The sequence below is a fragment of the Pipistrellus hanaki genome, assembly GCF_964339955.1.
Source record: "Pipistrellus hanaki genome assembly, chromosome: 5".
Classification (NCBI taxonomy): Eukaryota; Metazoa; Chordata; class Mammalia; order Chiroptera; family Vespertilionidae; genus Pipistrellus; species Pipistrellus hanaki.
Genome location: NC_140507.1, coordinates 72,075,738 through 72,089,754, shown reverse-complemented (window position 1 = coordinate 72,089,754; position 14,017 = coordinate 72,075,738). Strand labels below are relative to the sequence as shown.

Here is a 14,017-nt window from a genome sequence, read left to right as displayed (position 1 = left end):
CTGACCTCTCTGAGTCTCAAGTCGGCTCTTTTTTTTGTTTGTTATTAATCCTCACCAGAGGGTATTTTTCCATTGGTTTTTAGAGCGAGTGAAAGGGAGGAGAGAGAGAGAGGGAAGGAAGGAGGGAGAGAGAGAGAAAAACATGGATGTGAGAGAGATGCATCGATCGGTTGCCTCCCACACAAGCCCTGACCAGCCTGCAACCGAGGTGCGTGCCCTTGACCGGAACTGAACCCAGGGCCTTTCAGCCCACGGGGCAATGCTCTACCCACTCAGCCACACCGGTGAAGCTCACGGTGGCTCTTCTGCGTGTGAAAGCACGAGTTCTGACCATCAGGCTGACCATCGGGCCTGAAGGAAGCTTAAGGGCCATTGCAAGGCCTAGCACAGAGCAGGTTCTGAGGAGATGAGTTCCCCCTTTCCCGAGCCCCCCCCTCCCCCATCCTTGGCTTTGACTGTGGGGAGGGAGGGGGTCAGGGTGAGCTTCAGGGAGACAGGTGCTGGGATGCCTGGGCCCCTTCCCTGGGGACCTGGAACCCAAGGAGGGGCCCCACCTCCCACTTCCTGTGGCTCTGGCCACACCCTGCCCTGGGGTGCACTGGGGTGCCCCGGCAGTCTACTTCCTCCTCCGGCCAGGGCTGCACCCCAGAACCCGCTGGTCAGGAGCGAGGACAGACAGGCCAGGATGGACAGGTTCTGGACGACCCCGTGTTCCCTCCTCCCACGCCGCCCCATGACCCTCCCTCAGGCAGCTCTGGTCCCCGTCCTTAGGCAGGTTCAGGCCTTGGGGGGCAGGGCGGGGGACGAAGGGGAGAACCCCAACCTGGCGGCCAGGCTGCTGACCTGCGCTGCTCCCACCGCAGTGGCCTGGAGGGAGCCGTGGTTGATGGGGCCGCAGCTGCACAGGCCTGTCCTTCAACTTCGTCCTCACGTCCTCACCGGGGCCTCCGCCACTCATTCGGAGCAGCCAATCTCTTCACAGGCAGGCCCCTCCTCTCCAAGCCCCGCCCTCAGCCCTCTCCTCCCGCCCCCTTAAAGCCCCTCTCCTCTGCCTCCTCGCAGGGGGCAGGAGAGGGTCCAGGGGTAATTAATTCTGATTCAGAACCACGGGGGGCCTCCATAACCTGGCTGACTTCCCGCCTGCCTGCCCACCTGCCAAACAGGTGCTTCCCCACGAGAGCCCGATACGCCCTCCGATGGGAGCTGTGCCTCTAGCCCCGCCCCTCTGACCCATTCATCAATCATCCACCTCTCTCATCCGCTTACCCAGCCATCCACCCACCCATCCATCCACTTCTCCAACCCTCTCTCCTTCCAGCCATCCATTATCCCTCCCTCCCTCCCCCCTTCGTCACCCATTCCTGTCTGTCCATCTCTGTTCATCCATCCACCCATCCACCCATCCATGTACCTTTCCACTGTCCCCACGCCCATCCGCTCACCCATCCGCTCACTCACGCACGTGTGCACACATCGGTTGGTCCGTCCCCGTGTCTCTGCCCACCCACTCCCAGTCTGGAGATCCAGGAAGCCAGAGGGCCCAGATATGGGCTCATGGAGCTCAGGCCTGGGTTCCGGCACTTCCTTCCTTTTCAAACTGGGCAAATGCCCTCCCCGCCTGCGCCTCGGCAGCCCCCCCCCTCCCGACCATGGCAACACCCGGGTGCAGGTCGCAGGGCCTGGGAACTGTGGGCCCGGGACAGTGAGTGCTTATTACACTGGGCTGTCCGGGCCCTTCGTGTCTCCGCAGCGACAAAAAGAAGGGAGAGGAGACGGAGAGAGGAGGAGGAGGAGGAGGAGGAGTGGGCGACGGGGTGGGAGCTGAGGGAGGAAGGCAGGCTCCCCACTCGCCTCCCCAGGCAGCCCGGGGCCGCTCCCAGGCCTGCTCTGCGCCCTGTGAGCAAAGGCCTGGTTCTGGCGCCAGCAAAGTGGCTCCTTCTGGGGGAAGCGTCCCTGAGTGGAGGGGGTGCGGACCACCCCAGTTCCCTCCGGGAGGCCCTGCACGCTCCCTGGGCATCACACACCCCAACCCAAGGCAGCTCCAGCTGGTCATGTTTCTCAAGCTCGGAGGGCACCCGAGTCACCCGCCCACCATCTCCTGCCTCAGCCCAGGCTGCATGGCAGGAGTCTTTCCCCCCTGCTTGGCTTCTGATTTCTGCTGCCCTTTGAACTCCCTGAGAGAAGCCGGCTCTTCCTCCCGTCCTCCTGCCTCCAAGGCCGTTTGGGGCCCTGCTCCCACGAGCTCACAGGAACCGTTCGGCTCCCAGCCCCTCTCCCGCCTCCGTCCGTCCGCATCGCTGCTGCGTGGGGGCGGCCCACGCCCCTTTCGCCGGCAGAGGGAAGGGGGAGAAGCCGCCAGGGGTTCTGCCTGTCTGCGGGACCCAGGCCAGGCCAGCCGCCTCCTCCTGCCATCCCGCGTTCGCTATTCCTGAACGTGACCTTGGAGCAGGCTCAGCACGCCACTGTCTCCTGGGAGACGGAGGCCCCTCCCACCATCGCGCTTCAGGGCGCTGCCCCGGGAGTGCGACCCCAGGAGCTGAGGTTTGGGGGCGCACACACATCATCCTCGCCTCACCCTCCTGTGCTGCCCCAGGCAACTAACGCCCCTCTCTGCTCAGTGCCCGCCCCGTCGAAGGGGAGGACAGTAACTAGAACGTCAGACATCTCCATGGGGATTGAATGAAATTCTGTGCACAGAACACAGAGCCCAAAGGCACTACTGAATGTCGGTTTTCCGTTCCGCTGCAGGGGTGGCCATGGGCAGGGGAGTGACACCTCCCTCTCAGGCTGGGGGAATTCTGAAGGTCAGAGGGTGTTTTCTTATTTTGTTTTTAAAAATTCTACCTGAGGATATGCTTTACAGATGAGAGGAGAGAGGGAGGAGGGAGAGAGGGAGGGAGAGAGAGGAGGAGGGAGAGAGGGAGGCAGGGGAGAACCATGGCTCTCGCCTGTGCCCTGACTTAGAATGGAACCAGCGACCTTCCAGCCACTCTGACCCACGCCGGCCAGGGCCAGAGGGGGTGCTTTCTGCCTGCAGCTCTGGGAAGGTAGGAATTTCTGCCTCTCGAGTCCTCTGGGCACAGTCTGGGGGTGCCCAGGGGACGGGGTGCTGAGAGGGAGGGTGAGAGAGAAGGGCTGTCCGATCCTCCCTTTCTGCAGGCGGCAGAGCTTCCCACAGGGGCATCTGGAAATTTTTTGGGGGGTTAGGTTGTCACAAGTCTGCCTCCCCTTTATGGTAGTTAGTGGGGACCTAGGGCTGGTGAAAGGCCTGCAGTGCCGGGGTAGCCCCCAAAGCCAGTAACTGCTCCATCCTAGGGGCCAATGGTGAAAACCACGGACTTCCCTTGAGATGAAAGGCCAGAGTGAGGTTTCCAGCCAAACCTGAGACCTGCAACCCGCTGAGCCCTCTCCAGCGGAGCTCCCAGGCCAGCCAGCTGAGAAGCTCCTGCAAATGCACCATTTCCACTGCGGGGAGGAGCTGGGCGGGGGCTGGGGATGGCGGTTTCTTGGTCCAGCTCCTCAGTCCGCCCACAAGGGGGTGCCAGAACCGCACTGCTGAGGGCAGGAGCAGCCCGGCATCCTAGGGCTGCAGAGGGGCGGGGCCATGAGGCACACACCAGGTGGGAAGGGCCTGGCCTCACCCAAACCCGCCATCAGAGCGGGTCTCTCCCCCTCAGCATGGCTGGCATTGGGGTGGCCTGTCCTCGTGGGGGGCTCTCCTGGGCACAGTGTGGGGGTGAGCACAGCCCGGCCTCCCACCCTCCCATGTCAGCAGCTTTCCCATTGTGACCACAGATGTCCCCAGACACGGCGACAGGTCCCCGGGCACATCCGATCGAAGGCCTCAGGACACCTGCCGCTCACCTGTGTTGGGGTCCCCGTTTCTGGGGGCCCCCTGCCCTGCCCTCCAGCCCTTCCCTTCCCTTTGGAACACAGAACAGTTCGCCGTGAACACAGAAAGGACAAAGACAGCCCGAAAGAGTCAAGCGCAGCTTTTTTAATTTTTATACATTTTTTCTCTTTTTTTTTTTTTGCCTTTTATTGAATCTTTTATGGAACCCCCCATTTTTTTTTTCTTTTTTGTGTTTTTTTTTTTTGCATAGGGAAACAAACAAACAAAATAATAACAGCCAGAATCACTTTCTGTAAATGGTACTTAGGCGCATCTGCAAAACCGAATGAAGGCGTAATATACAAGGTTATGATCGGAGTATGATGAGGGAGCGGGGCGGTGAGCCGGGCGGGGGGAGGGAGGAGCTGGGCTCAGGTCCGCCCGATGTCCCCGTGCCCCCGCCCAGGCCCCACCTGGGGAGGCAGGGGGCAGACCCAGCCGGAGCCTCTCCCCCATGAGCACGGGGCGTGTGTATGTTATCCGGTACGTGCGGCAAGCACAAAGCAAGAAACAGAGTAAACTATCCTGGTAATATCAGTAAAATACAAAATGAGAGAAAAAAAAAAAAACCTCAAAAAATATCTCGAAAGAAAAAGTGAACAGCAACACCACCAAAAAGTTTAAGGATGGATGGATGGATGGATGGCTGGATGGAAGGAAGGGGGAGGGGAAGGAGGGAGGAAGGAAATTCAGAGGGAAGTAGGTCTCTCCCCACCTCCTCCCTGTCCCCCCCACGCTGTGTGCTGTCCCTTGCCTGGACACTGCTTGTCCTCCCTCATGTGGGGGCCAGGAGACTGGGGGCAAGGGTCAGGACCCCTGGACTTAAAGGGGCTTTGGTTTTGGGGGGCCTGGCTGGGACCCAAGACAGGAAGATCAACAGATAGAAATGTGAATGCACCTTGGGAGTGGGCTTGGGGGTTCCCGCCTGGAGGAGGGTCCCTCTGGCCAGGAGGTTGTGGCTGGGGTGTGGTGACTCCCCTCCCCTCCGAGCCCTTTATTCCCGTTAGATCCTGACTCCTGCCGCTGAGGACCACACCCTCCCCTCCCCAGGAGCGGGGAGCACTCCAAAGCCACACCAGCAGACGTGTGAGGCACTGCGTGGGAAAACTCTGTTTTGGTATCACTGGCAACAAGTCCTGCTGGGATCGCTTTGGGTCTGTCTCCCTGTCTTGCTGGGGGCAGGGCTGGGTGGGCCTCCAGGCCACACTCTGAAATGCTTAGGAACGGGGGGGAGGGGGGGGTGTGTGTCAGTTTGGGGGTGGGACTCTTAGAAAGTGTCCAAAGGTGCAGAACTGGGGGAAGATGGGAGGGTGTGGAAGCAGCCGGATTTGAGGGTGAATCTCTGAACCCCGCCCCCAACACTCTCTAGAAAGAAAAACCAGGCTGAGAGAATCCAGGCCAGAATAACAAGTAGCCGCCGTCCAATCTGTCTGTAAGTAAAGATGCTATGCTCACTGGTATATCTGCCCGCACCGAAGGTCCAGTCCCATCGGAGAAGCAGGAGGGAGGGGGCTGGAGGCAGCTTCTGGCCCCTCAGGTCTGCCCGCCCGGAACACTCGGTCTCAGGGACAGAGAAGGTTCTGAGCAGAGGGAGTGGGCCCGTGGGGCTGCAGCAGCCCCCGGGGTCGCCCCTGGGGTCCCTTTCGGGCCGGGCTGTCTGGCTCTGGGTGGGGCTTGGAGCTCGGCATGGAGGAGCCCCCTCCCGTTTCCGGTCTGCTAGGGCCAGGCCTCCCCCATCCCCCTCCCCTTCACCGGCCTGGTCGGTGTCTGGTGCCCCCACCCACGAGGGGCGGGCCCCCCACCCTCTGGGAGGCTTCCCTCTTCTCTCCGCCGCAGATCTGGACCCCAGGGTCAGGGCGGGCCTCGCCCGGCGGGGTGAGTGGTGGGGGGCGGGCTTGGGAGGGGAGGGGGTTTGCGAAGATGTCGGTTTTCTCCGTGTAAAAAAACGCACACAAAACCACCCAACCAAGGCTGCCGTCCCTGCCGTGGGCACAAACCCAAGCTGCAGAGGTGGGCCAGGGGTCTGGCTCCTAATATTTCTGCCTCATGCTGCCTGCAATGGGGGCCGGGGCATTCTGCTCAACGGGGACGCTGGGGCTTTCCCAAGAAGCGGGAACAAACGGCCCAGGATGACACACTGGCCGGAAGGAGGTGCCCACGTGCCCGGCGACGGTGCTGGCAGGGCAGGTCACAGCCGGGCCAGAGGGTGGCGCAGTGGAGTGCAGTCCACGGGGGGGACAATATGGCTCCCGCAAAGCCCTTGCAAAGGTGGGAATAAAACAGAAATCAGACACATGGAAACCGACACACAGCCGTGGGCTCTCTGGCCACCTGACTGCTCTGAGGGCACTGCCATGGGCCGAGGCCAGGCCGGCTCTCCCTGCCCCGGGCGTGCCGAGTGTCTTCGGGAAGGAGATGGGATGAGCGAGGAGGGGCTGATGAGAGCTGGGACCTTCCTTTCTGCCAAGCCCCACCTGCTCTGGAGACGGAGCTAACGTCCCGGGGGCAGCGGGCAGAGGTGGCATCGTCCAGCGGGTGTGGCCCCGGAGGGGTGCCGGTGGGGGCCAGCCCTGGGTCCTCCTGCTGGGCACCCGCTCACTGCCACATCTCACCTTCCACTGAGCTAAGGGACAGGAAACGGAGCTTAAAAAAAAAGGGAGGAAATGAGAAAATAAAAAACGAGGAAAAGACAACAGCATGGCCAGCCACCGGGACAGAGGACGACGGTGGGGTGTCCCCTGGCTGCCCCCGACCCCACGGCCTCGCTAATGGGCCTCCGACGGCTGGGCTAGACTTACAGGTACAGACAGACAGATATTGCATATATCGAGTTTGGTTTTTGTTTTCTGTTTCATACCAGATACCCTCCTTAGTCGCAGCTGGAAGACGTAGTACTGGGTGTGGGGGGCAGAGGGCAGGGAGGAACTGACACCCAAGGCTGGTGTCCAGGGACGGGGGACAAGTGGGTCCTTTGGCAAGAAGGAGGGTGCACGGGGGAGAGGGGGAGCTTCTGGGGGAGGGAGAGCAGTAGGACCCTGAGCCAGGGGGACGCCAGCCTGCGTGAGGTGGGATGGGAGTCTGGCTGCCGCAGGGTGGCCACCCCATGGGGGTGCAGCCTGGGTCATGCGTGCATGCGTGGCGTCTGGGGGACGAGCCGGTGGCCCAGGAGCCAGGGCACGCTCCGAGGTCTGTCTGCTGCTGTGGCGGGGGCTTCAGAAAGGACCCCTTGGAGCCGGGGTGGGGCTGGGGTTGGCGGAGCACCAGGGAGCGCCCCAGAGCAGCAGGAGCCATGGAGACAGCCCAGTGGGGCGGGTGGGGCGCGGGCGGGGGCGGGTCGTGGGGCAGTTGCTCTGTGGACTGCTTTTTAGCATGTAATTTTTTAAAACTTATTTTTTTTTGTTTTTGTTTTTTACAAATAGAAATACATCCCTTTTCCATTTTTACTTTTTATTTCATGTCATTGTTTTGTCTTTTTCTTTTTAACTACACGAGCAGGGCATGCAGCTACCTTTGCGCTGATATTGTGTAAAGGTAATACTTATTTTCGGAAGGCAAGGCACATCATGTGGTAGAAAATTTCGTGCAAATTAGGAAACATGGGCTTTTTTTAAAGGTATTTTTTTTGTATCTTTTTTTTAAAGAGGAGGGGGCGTCGTGGGGGGGGCTGGGAGATAGAGCCAGGTAGGATCTGCCATGCAGTGCCAGCTGTAGAGCACTGGCAGCAGGAGCCAGGCCACAGGAGTCCTCGACTAAGCACCATGCAAGTTAGGTCGCTGGGGCTGCAGGGCCCCGCCCTCCCACGCCGCCCTGCACCCTAAGGTTCCGGCTGAGCTCCGGACACCCTAGCTGCGTGACCCGCCCCCCCGCCCCCCCAACCAACGGCCTGTGCTGCGTCCCCGCCGGCCGCCGGGGGGCCCTGGGGACCCATGGATGGGCCAAGGGCCCTGGGACCCTCTGGGCAATGGGAGGGGGAGTCCGCGAAGGGACCTGGGTCTTTCTCTTTACGATCCAGTGGGTCCGCCAAGCCCCGCCGGCTGGTTTGGGAGAAAAGTCCGGCTTCTGGAAGTGGGGGAGGCTGGCCAGGCCCGGGGGAGCAGGAGGCGGCGCGAGGGCCGGGCTGGGAGCGGATGAGGCGGAGCCGCTCAGGGCCGCAGCTCGGCCTCGGCCGGCCGGAGGGCGGGCGGTGTATTCTTCAGCGCCAGGCATGGAGGCTGGAGGCCGCCAGGGGCTCAGGGGACGGGCTGGGAGGGGTCTGTGTTTGGGCCTGGTTACCCTAGAACACCTAACACTCCCTCCTAGCCCCCCCCCAAGATGGCCACCCTGGGGTGGGGGCGGGAATGGGGCTGGGGAGCCCGGGTGGGGGGTACCCGGTGTCCCCAGCTTAGTGTTTTTGGAGCGGCTCAACGGAAAATGCTTAGCAGATGGAGGTCCCCTATGCAGCCGCAGGGGCCCAGAGGTGCTGGCACCCCCTCCGCCAGACCCCCACCCCGTCCAGGATGGCAGTCCTTCTGGGGGCCCTGCTGCAGCGCGCTCCCCGGCTGTGCCCGCTTTGGGGAGAGGAAAGTGCAAACCGTAGCCCCTTCGGGCTGAGGCGCCGGGGAGGGCGTCGTCCAGGATGTAAGGCACTGGCAGAGGGGCGTTGGGGGGCACACCGGTTTCCCCAGACCCCGCCCCCCGCCCCGCACAGCAGGATGCTCGGGGACACCCGGCTCTGCCCCTCGGGCCCACGGGCCCCGTCGTTCTGAGGGGAGCACAGCGATGGGGGGGGGAGGGGGGGTGCCCACGGCCTCTCACGTCTCAGCCGGACAGAGGGGTGGGCGGTGGGAATCAGGCACTTAATCCACTCGCTCTCGCCTCCCCCTCCGCTGGGCAGGCGGGAGGCCCCCCGGGGCTCGGCGGGCGACGCCGGACGACCCCCGTTCTCGAGGACCTCCCGGTCTCGCCATTCCGCCCGCAGCCCCTTCCTGGAAAGTGCATTTCTTACAGTGTGTGCAACGTGGGTCCCTCCCCGGGGTGCGGGCGGCGGTGGGTGCGGGGTGCGGGGTGGCCTTCTGTGCCGCCGGGTGGGGCTGGGGCAATTGCATAGAGACTTCTCTTCCCAAACGGACAGCGGGGGCTGGAGTCCCGAGCCGGCCCGGCACATGCACGCTCGGGGGCGGGCGGGCGGCGATCCGGGCGGCCCAGGCCGCGCCGAGAACCCATCTGCCCCGTGTCCTTGCCCCGGCGACGCCCAGGGTCTCCCACGGCCTCCTTCTGCCCGGTCACCGCTGCCCACCCTGCTCCGCGGAGCCTGCCTTCCGGCGTGGACATCACCGGGCGGCAGCCTGCCGGTCCTGGTGGAGGAGACGAGGGGCCGGGAGGCGGCCGGCGTCCTGCCCCGGGCCTGGCCGGCGTCGCGGGCTCACCTGGTCCTGGCGGGGCGGCGGGCGCCTGCCCTCCGGAGCAGCAGAGATGAGAACAGAGGCCCGGCACTGTCCCGTCCGTGCCCTCCGCCGGGCGGCAGGTCCGGCTGTGGCGTCCCGAGAGCCGGAAGCGTGGCCGTCTTTACCTTTTGTCTTCTTGCTTGGGTGGGTTTGTTTTTATGATTTTTTTCCCGTTTGTCTTTTTTTTGGCTTTTTCTTTTTTTCCTCCTGTGTATATGTGTCTATGTGTTTTGTCTTTTCGGCTGGGCTGGGAGTCGGCAGGGTGTTCTTGCTTGCTCTAACTTTCCACCGAAAACGTGGGCCGGGGGCCAGCGGGGCGGCCCACCCCGGGCGCAGGAGCAGGGCGCGGGAGCAGGGCGCGGGAGGAGATCTTCCTTATCCCAGATACCAGGACTGGCCGGCCGGGAGCACCGCGGAGAGGGGGAGAGAGAGAGAGCGCGGTCAGGCTCTGCCGCTGCCCACGCCCGCCCGGCCCACCCACCGCCCTGTGCCCCGTGTCCCCCACCCACATCTGCCACCACCAGCTGGGTGACCCTGGGCAAGTGCCTTCACCCCGGGGGGGCTGCTGGATGCAGCAGTGGAAGCTGAACTCCCTGTCAATCTTTCAGGACAAGCACACGCCAGGCAGCTTTTGGAATAAACTTATATATACCAGCAAGAAAAAATCCTTTTAGTCCTTCACTTTCAGCAATTCCAATCTGCCTGAGCATCCTGCAGTTTTGCTTTGTAACTAGCAACAGGAACGGGAGCCTCGTTGCCCTGCGCACAGAGGGGCTGTGGTTTCCCTCTCCGAGCCATTTCCTGCAGAGCCACTGCACCAGGTGTCGTGACCAGGGTTGCTTCTTTTTTTTTAAACAAACATTCTCCCACTTAAAGATCCCCCCAAACTCCTGGGGAGGCGGAACCACCATTTCCCAGTGGAGAAAACTGGGGAATCACAGAAGCCAGATAATTTGCCCAAGGCCACCAGCGTGGGACGCAGAAGGCGGATTAACACTCTGGCCCAAGATGCTCCCTCCAGTCCGACTTTCCCTCTGCCGGGACCGAGCCCCTAGCCTGGCCTCAGGGGCTTCACCCCCACTGTGCAAAGTGGGAGAAGGAGGCCCCCCGGGGGGCCAGGCTGCACCGGACAGCTCGGCGGGCTCCGCAGGGCAGCTGCTGCACTGGTGCTGGCCACGGGGGGTGGGTCTGGGGACCCCCCCCTTCCCTGAGGCCAGGGCAGTGCTGCCCCCACGCCTGCTATAAATCAACTGTATCCCCTCCAGCCAGGCCTTCACCCAGCGCACCCTGCGGCGGCTGGGCCATCCCATCAAACTAGCTGTGGCTCCCAACCCCCACCTCCAACCAAGTTCAAGTTCATCTTGGCCATTACCTCATGTCTGGTTTCCCTTGGCAACCAGACAGACTCTGGGCGTGGCCCTCTCCTGTGGTGGCCGGCCTCCCTTTGGCCCGGCCTCCTCCTCCTTCCTCTCCTCCCAGGCCAGCTGCCCTGCTCTGGCCCCAGGAACAGGGCGGCACCCTCAGCTCCACATCCTCTCCCTCCCGGGAGGAAGGCTGAGGCAGTGCAGGGCCGGCTGAGGGCCGGGCTCTGGCATTCCCCTGGGCTGGCGGAGCCACCAAGCATGGCTTAGGGCATCGGCGGCTGAACCCGCTCCGGTCCTCACTACAGTCCTCCTCTGAAGGGGTGTGAGGGGCTCCTGAGCACAAAGGTGGGGGGAGGGGAGGTATCACTCAGAAAAGGGGGTGCGGTGTCAGAGTCCCTGGAACCCCCTGACTCACGACTGGGGGGATTGATGCAAACGACAGGGAGGGGAGGAGGGCATGAAGGCCTGACCAGGCGGAGATCAATGGGCATTGCTCAGGAGGGGGCGCTGATACTGATCAGGGGGAGGGGCACCGATGGAGGGAGGGGATATTGATTAAGGGGAGGGGACACCGATGGGGAAGGGCACCGATGGAGGGAGGGGATATTGATTAAGGGGAGGGGACACCGATGGGGAAGGGCACCGATGGAGGGAGGGGATATTGATTAAGGGGAGGGGACACCGATGGGGAAGGGCACCGATGGGGGGAGGGGATATTGATTAAGGGGAGGGGACACCGATGGGGAAGGGCACCGATGGAGGGAGGGGATATTGATTAAGGGGAGGGGACACCGATGGGGAAGGGCACCGATGGGGGGAGGGGATATTGATTAAGGGGAGGGGACACCGATGGGGAAGGGCACCGATGGAGGGAGGGGATATTGATTAAGGGGAGGGGACACCGATGGGGAAGGGCACCGATGGAGGGAGGGGATATTGATTAAGGGGAGGGGACACCGATGGGGAAGGGCACCGATGGGGGGAGGGGATATTGATTAAGGGGAGGGGACACCGATGGGGAAGGGCACCGATGGAGGGAGGGGATATTGATTAAGGGGAGGGGACACCGATGGGGAAGGGCACCGATGGGGGAGGGGATATTGATTAAGGGGAGGGGACACCGATGGGGAAGGGCACCGATGGGGGAGGGGATATTGATCAGGCAGATGGGCACGATGGGGTGGAAGGCAGGAGGAGATGGAAGGGGGGCATGGGGAGGGAGAGGAGCACTGCAGGCTGAGGGGGCGGGGAGCAGAGAAAGGCAAACCTGCCAGGAATAGGGGAGGCGGAGGCAGAAGTGCTGACGGGCCAGAAAAGCGCAGGGGCTCTGAGAGGGGGGCGGGCTCTCACACAGCGTCCCCCTCCCACCTCCCGCCCCCTGAGGAGGAGGGGCTGACCCACCGGGACTGGGGTGCCCTTGTCCAGGGACTCGGAGTCTGGCCTGTGTGGTGCCGCAGGGACCCCCTCCCCAGACCTGCCTTCCCTGGTCACCCAGATGGGGGCCTTGCCTCCCCCACAACCCAGGCTCCCCTGGGAGTCTCTCATCAATCTGTCACCTCGCTTCCCCGCCTCTCCGCCCCAGTACCAGTCCCAGAAAACTCTTCCCGTTCCCAGACCTGGCTCTGCCCCTCCCTCCCTCCCTCCCTCCCTCCCTCCCTCCAACCCTCCACGGCTCCCCAAAGCCCCGCCAAAGCCCAAGCTCGAGGTTTCCCACCCTCCAGCCATTTCTCCATCACTCCGGCCTGTGTCAGCGCCAAGCCCTGCCCAGACACCCTCATCCTCCCTCCCTGCCCAGCGGTGCCCGGAGACCCCTCCGCAGAGCTCACCAGCCTGTCCACCCTCTCTGGGTGCCCATCACCCCCCGCCCCCCACCGGAGGGGCCAGGAAGCTGGAGAAGCAGAGGCGCCGGTCTGCCTGCCTCAGTCCCTCCCCGCCGGGCTGTTCCGGCGGTGGGCCAGCCCCGCTGCAGAGTTGATAAGGGCAGCGGTGAGGTGGCGGGTGGCTGGGAGGGTGAGGCAGGCAGGGCCCCTTCCCTGTTGTTTTTATTAACGCTGGTCTCTGAGGCAATCGGGACATTCCCAGCCGCGGCCGTGGGGAGGGCTGGGCGAGGGCGGGAGAGGAAACGCGGGGCTCAGAGCCGGAGGGGGAGGCCTCCAGCTGCTGGACTGAGAGGGTGGCCAGGTCACAGGGCCTTAAACACAGAGCAGGGCGTCCTGGGCCCCCCAGCTGCTGGGTGAGCCTCAGAGGCGAGCCTGTCTGATCCCGCAGGGACCCTGCAGAGCAGAGAGTCCCGTGTGGGGTGTGAGGGATGGGGGCGGTTCTGGCCTCCCGGTGCCCTTTCTGGGTGAAGCTGGTCCCCTAACATCCTGGGACCTTCAGTCTCCCCAGGAGGGACCCGAGGTCAAAGCAGGTAAAGCAGGGCCGTGAGGGAGGGGGAGCCAGGCCACCCCACACCTCTGCACCCCTGGAGCTGTACCCGCCTGCCTCGCAGGGTCCCCAGGACCGAGACCGTGGCGGCGACTCCATGGGTCTGGCCCGTGTGGCGGACGGTGAGCTCCGCGGGGAGCGGGGATGCAGCCATCTCCCTGCCGCCTCCCACCCCGCCCGCGGGCCGGTGCCAGGAGCCCTGCCAGGGGCTGGAGGCCTGAGCGCGGCCCTGGGACCCTGCACATCTCCGCGCTCCGTGGTGCTGCTGTTCGGAGCCGCTGAGGCCCCGGGCGTGTCTCTGGGCTCAGAGGCCCAGGAGCTGGCGCTGTCCTCAGGCAGCCCCCTCCCAGCACACCACCCTCAGACACCGTCTGCCGACACACTCCCGCCTGCACACAGCGCACACTCAGACCCGGACCCTGACCGCGGGCTGGGGTCAGGACACGTGGGTGGGGGCTGCGGCCACTTCCACTCCACCGGAAGCTGGGAACCAGTCCCTGCTCTGGACCTGCCGGGGCTCTGTCCCCCACTGCTGTGCAGCCTCAGGCAACCTGCTCCTCCTCTCTGAGCCTCCTGGCCTCGTGCTCAGCCCCCCTCCTCCCGGCCTGGTGCACACTCAGCTGCAGTAACACCGGCTCTGCCTCTGCTGCCGCCCGCCCCACTCGCGGGCTGTAATCTGAGGTGGGTGCATGCTTTGCTGGGAGGCCCCCATCACCTGTCACAGGCTGCCTCAGTTTCCCCACCTGCCCCTGGCATCCAGGAGTCCTCTGCTATCTCTCCCACGGTGCCTCTGACTGGTGACATGGGAGGGATGAAGACCAGGGGGTTGACAACTTGGGGTGACATGATCCTGGGCAAATGCCCTCAGCTCTGTGGCCCCTGTCTCCCCACCTACACCTGGGCCCAGTGTG

The 14,017-nt window shown here is 63.5% G+C and overlaps 1 protein-coding gene across 8 annotated transcripts in view; it reads right to left on the bottom strand.

The window, feature by feature from the left end:
* NFIC (nuclear factor I C) overlaps positions 1-14,017 on the bottom strand; it is a 217,517-nt gene that overhangs the window by 113,413 nt on the left and 90,087 nt on the right. For 7 of the 8 annotated variants that reach the window (XM_084883529.1, XM_084883530.1, XM_084883533.1 and 4 more), the window contains one exon: positions 7,323-9,708. Coding sequence is in view for 5 of the 8 variants with exons in the window: in XM_084883530.1 (XP_084739656.1) it covers positions 9,691-9,708 (18 nt within the window). In the remaining 3 variants the exon portion in view is untranslated. Of the gene's footprint in view, positions 1-7,322; positions 9,709-14,017 lie in introns of those variants that run through there. The other variant, XM_084883531.1, reaches the window with a different exon arrangement.